The 4,954-nt window shown below is 35.0% G+C and overlaps 1 protein-coding gene across 1 annotated transcript; it reads right to left on the bottom strand.

Moving 5' to 3' along the window:
* Window positions 1-371: 371 nt before the first annotated feature.
* On the bottom strand, window positions 372-1,010 carry LOC129244130 (uncharacterized). Its single transcript, XM_054881745.1, has 2 exons — window positions 957-1,010; window positions 372-778 (listed from the first exon to the last, which is right to left on the bottom strand). Exons 1-2 carry the CDS (start codon window positions 1,008-1,010, stop codon window positions 449-451), a joined length of 384 nt encoding a protein of 127 aa, XP_054737720.1. The 3' UTR covers window positions 372-448.
* Window positions 1,011-4,954: the final 3,944 nt, after the last annotated feature.

The following is a 4,954-nucleotide window of genomic DNA, read 5'->3' on the forward strand; positions in this document are numbered from 1 at the left end:
TTTCACTTAGCGGTTTATATGTATATTTATATTATTGGCGCTTACACTCTGTTCGGGTGCTTGAATCATAGGCCTACAGTTTTAAGCCTACTCCTAATGGCAGATATTTCTAGGAGGAGCTTTTTAGTGACCACGATTAGAAAAAATGTTTTCTTTCATTTTGGTCTATCATACACGGAGATTCGAACTTGTGTGTTTCCAAATGATAGTCACATACTCAACAGCGGCTGCGCTTTAGTAATAAACTAAAACTTATTAACTAAATACTAGTGAAACAAAATCTTCTCATCGTTTTTGGTAAATCACTTCTAACATTTTATTCAATATTATTATTATTTTTTTTAACATTTTTACCAGCAACAATTAAATTTTTTCCCCATTTCTAATTTTCATAAATTTTAAAATACAAAGTACGAATTTGTTGGTAATTTCCTTAAAATCTTACAAATCAATTAGACTTTACAGCAGCATCAGAACTGGAAGTAGATGTGGAATCTGCCTTCAAGCATTCAGCCATTGTTTCAGAAATAGCTGTGGAATTGGCTTCGATATCTGCAAAAATACGTTGATATTTTTGTACGCACTGGGTTTGTTCATGTCCATCACTGAGGCAGTCGACTAACTGACGAGAAGTAGCCGTAAAGAGCGCGGAGTAGTCGGAAAGTAAAGGCAGATAAGTTTGCAGGCACAAAGATTTCGCGTCCGTATTGTTAGCCGTTTCCGAAGTGGTTGCATTAGGAAGGGTATACATTAAATAGGGAAGTGCGATTAATTTTGCCTGTAGGAGCAGAAAAAATATTTATTTAATAATAGTGTAGAACTTTACAATTAATAATAATAGAGATAGGTGAATTTGCAGTTTGCATATTGGTTACAAAAAGTTATATGGATTATAGGCAGCGCTTACCGCACTTGGAAGTACTCTTAAATTTGTAGATAGTTTGTGGTTTATTTACCTGAATAGCACCGAAGAGCGCCAGCACACAGAACAAACTCAAAGCGATTTTCATGCTGATACTCTTTAAACAGTTATAGTAGAACTAATGGTTCTGCTCTGTCTGGTGAGCGCTTTTATACCCAATAATTTTGATAAATATGTAGATAGTGGCAAAAGCTGCCGTTCATCAATCACTTTCGTAATCAGATATCTGTAACGGAAAAGAGATAAAATGTGTCTACCTAAAAAAAATGCATTTGAAACTTTTATTAATCCATTTCAAAATCTAATTACCAATGAAATTGATTGTCGGAAATGCTTTTTTTTTTATTTCGTTTTCCATAAGACTTTGTTTTTATGAATGAAACTCAGCAGAGAAAAGATACTAGCGTTATTTTATTCATATATTGTATAAGAATGTGAGAGTTTATTTGTAGTTATGTACATAACTCGGGAGCCGCTCATTCGATTGTGATGAAATTTTGATTAGTTATTGCAAGTGTATCTGGAATCAGTTTCGACCAACTAGGATGTATTGATGTAGAGATTCATACATTCTTTTATAAATCTATAACAGATATGATTATTAATTCTTCTTCTTTATTGTTTAACTCTACAGTCATTTATCAGCCTAGGTCGAGTTACACAAGCTTAACAGTTGCGTCAAGCTTAACAGATGCGTCTCTCCTGTGGATAGCAATGTGACAAGTAGCGTTCCAGGTGATTCGTTAACTAAGACAAATTTTGTTTTATATAGAGGACCACTCAGGTAAATCAGCGTAGGAGGCTTGGCAAGACATATGGCATTTGGGGCAAAACATGTCAAGTGTACGCACCTAAAAACTTCATCATTTCCATTTTGTGTGTAGCATACAGTAGCATGAATTTTGAAAAAGGGAGGGAGGAATTATTTGGTAGGTGCCGAAAATTATTTTTACGTAATAACTTCTCCAAATGAGGTCGTACGTCAATGATGTTTGACACTTGTGAACAGCAGCTGAGTACAAACAGATAGGAGTGCGGAAAGGTCAAAATAAAGATTTCCATCACTCACATTTTTTCTTATTTAGTAAAGAAGTAATTCAAAAACAAAGTTGATGGTTGGAAATCTGATCCGCTCAAAAAGCTTTAGCTTTATGTACCCCCAGTTGCAAAAACAAAAATAAATATATGACAAAAAAAAATTTTTTTTTTTAATTTTCACTGTGTATTTTTCATTTAAAATTTGTATTTCTCATTAAAAATTAAAAAAAAAATCCAACAACATTTTGGTAAATTTTTTTTTTATTTTTCAATTTCAAATTCTGTATTGTTCATTGATATATTTTTTATAACTACATAGTCTGCGTTTATTAAATGCACGAAACCGTGGCGGGAAAGTGAGTTCTAGAAAAAAATTCGTTCATGTAATATAATTACATATATCTCTCCATAAAAATGTTGAATATAATTTTATATGAAAACGTACAAGCTACCATTTGAGAGTGATTAAAAAAATCCAAAAATTGAAAATTTGAAAAAAAAATTATTAAAAATTAAAATTAATAATACATAAAATCTGCACTTAAAAAAATGAAAACAATTATAATACATAAATTCGAAAAATTAAGAAAATTCGAAAAAATACTTGAAATTTGCCTATTTACAAAATTTTTTTTTTATATTAAATACGATTTTATGCGGTCTAGGTCACAAATTTTTAAGTAAAATTTTATAAAAATAATTATTATTATCCTTTTCAACTTTATATGTTCATTTACGAAGTAATATTTAGTCACTTTTATTTTCCCACATCTGGCAAATTACCTAATACACTGCACTTCCCTTGCCCGGCTGCCTTTCGCGCTGTACTCGCGCAAAGTTATTTTGTGAATTGTGGTCACCAAGTGTTGTTGTTTAGTTCCACCCATTAATTTATATCACTTTCGAGCCATTAAACTCGAAAGCTGCAAGTGATATTACGCTGTGTGATAGTTACACCTTCTACGCTTTACGCTTTAATAGTTTCTAAATGCTCCTGCCTCCATTCGGGCTACTGTTGGGAAACATTAAAATGCAGCAAATTTTTAATAAGAAAATGAATGCACAAAGGCAATAAGAATAAAAATTGTAATCGTGTGCAAGTACATATATATATATATATATGTATATATATATATATAAATGTATAAGTGTGTTTGCATGTAGATAGAACAATAAGCAACAGTCACCGCCAACACTGTTGCAGCGACACTGAAAGCGCATTAAAACCCGCGTTGTATGCAATAACAACAAAAAAAAGGCGCTAAGCGCACATTTGCTATTTCCGTTTCATTTGATCACGAGTAACATAAATTATTGCAACAAAGTTGCAAGTTGTTGTTGTTGTTGTTAGTCAAATGGATGCAGTGTTGCAGAATTCGTTAGATTGTTATTGTGAATGTTTTCTATAATGGCTCTTTTCAATTTATTATGTTGAAAAAAGTGTAAGGTTCCCGAGGGACGATATTTTTTTCGCATATGAATTTCGAAATTTTTAAATTTAAAAGCATTTAGCATTACTTTTGCACACACGCAGCGGGTAGTTGGTCGATTTTTAGAGGTGTAGAATATTTTTGTAAAAATAAAAATTAACAGGGCATTCCAGATATGTGCAATATTTTCCGTTTATTTGCTAGTAATTTTTTTCCCATTCATTTCGTCTCCTGAATACTACCCAACCCAAGTCTAAGATTATAAATCAAGCTCAAGCACCGATTTCTATATTTTTATCTACAGGGACCGTCACTCGAAGTGCACGGGCATCAGCTGACTGTTAGTTGGCTAAATGATAGTCCAGAGCATTGTTTACCTACAAGCACGTGGAAGCATTTTACCGAGAGTAAGCGAGAAAAATGCAGCATAGCAAAGCGTCTACGGCTCTCTTGTGCCGTAGGCATGCAAAACTGCAAACAAACCCACACATAATACTAATACAAGAACCATGGGTATGTCACAAGCGTATCTGTGGTCTAGGTGCTATGTCGTGGGGACAAATACTCCATTGTGAAGGGAATGTGAGACCGCGAGCATGTATTATCATGCCGACGTTGATCGAACACACGATGTTAAAAGAGTTATGCTCCGGAGATATCGTTGCTGCAAAAATAAAGTACTTGAAAAGTGGGAACAGTGTCGAAGCTGTCATAGTTTCGGCCTACCTACCCTACGACTCTTTACAGCCACCTCCTTCGAGGAAGCTAAGAGAAGTGATCAAGTATGCAGAATCCAATAATCTGGGGCTAATAGTGGGCTGTGATGCAAATTCACAGAACATTGTGTGGGGAAGCAGCAAATGCAATCCCAGAGGTCTCAAGTTACTGGATTTTATCCTGTCATCCGATTTGGTCATTCAAAACACTGGTAACAAACCAACTTTTGTGACCAGAAGGAGACAAGAGGTGATTAATTTAACACTTACCAATAGATCAGTTGGAAATCAAATCCACCGATGGCGAGTTTTGGAAGAGGACTCTCTTTCTGATCATCGTCTTATCGAATTCCGACTGGGAATTGACACAATATCAATACCTTCCGGTAGGAATCCTCGAAATGTGGACTGGGAGAAGTATGGTGAGCTTGTAACAGAGCGATTACCAAACCTGAAAAAACTCAAATCAGCAGAAATGATTGAAGATGCTACTAAGAAATTAGAAGGTACTTTAATCAGTTGCTTTGAGCAACTGTGCCCACTCAGGCAAAGCAGACAGGGGAAAGCGGTTCCTTGGTGGAACCCTGAACTGTCGAAGCTTCGTGTACGGTCCAGGAAACTTCTTAATAAGGCCTTGAAGACCAAAACAGAAGAGGACTGGGCCAATCATCGACTTACACAGAGAGAATATAAGAAAAAAGTACGGAAAGCCAAACTTGAATCCTATCGAAATTTCTGCAGTAACGTCGAAGAAATGAGGGAAATAGCGAGACTCTGTAAGGTCCTTCATTTAGACCGCTCAGTAAGGCTGGATTCCATTCGAAATCCTGATGGTTCATACACCATTT

Source organism: Anastrepha obliqua, chromosome 4 (assembly GCF_027943255.1).
Source record: "Anastrepha obliqua isolate idAnaObli1 chromosome 4, idAnaObli1_1.0, whole genome shotgun sequence".
NCBI lineage: Eukaryota > Metazoa > Arthropoda > Insecta > Diptera > Tephritidae > Anastrepha > Anastrepha obliqua.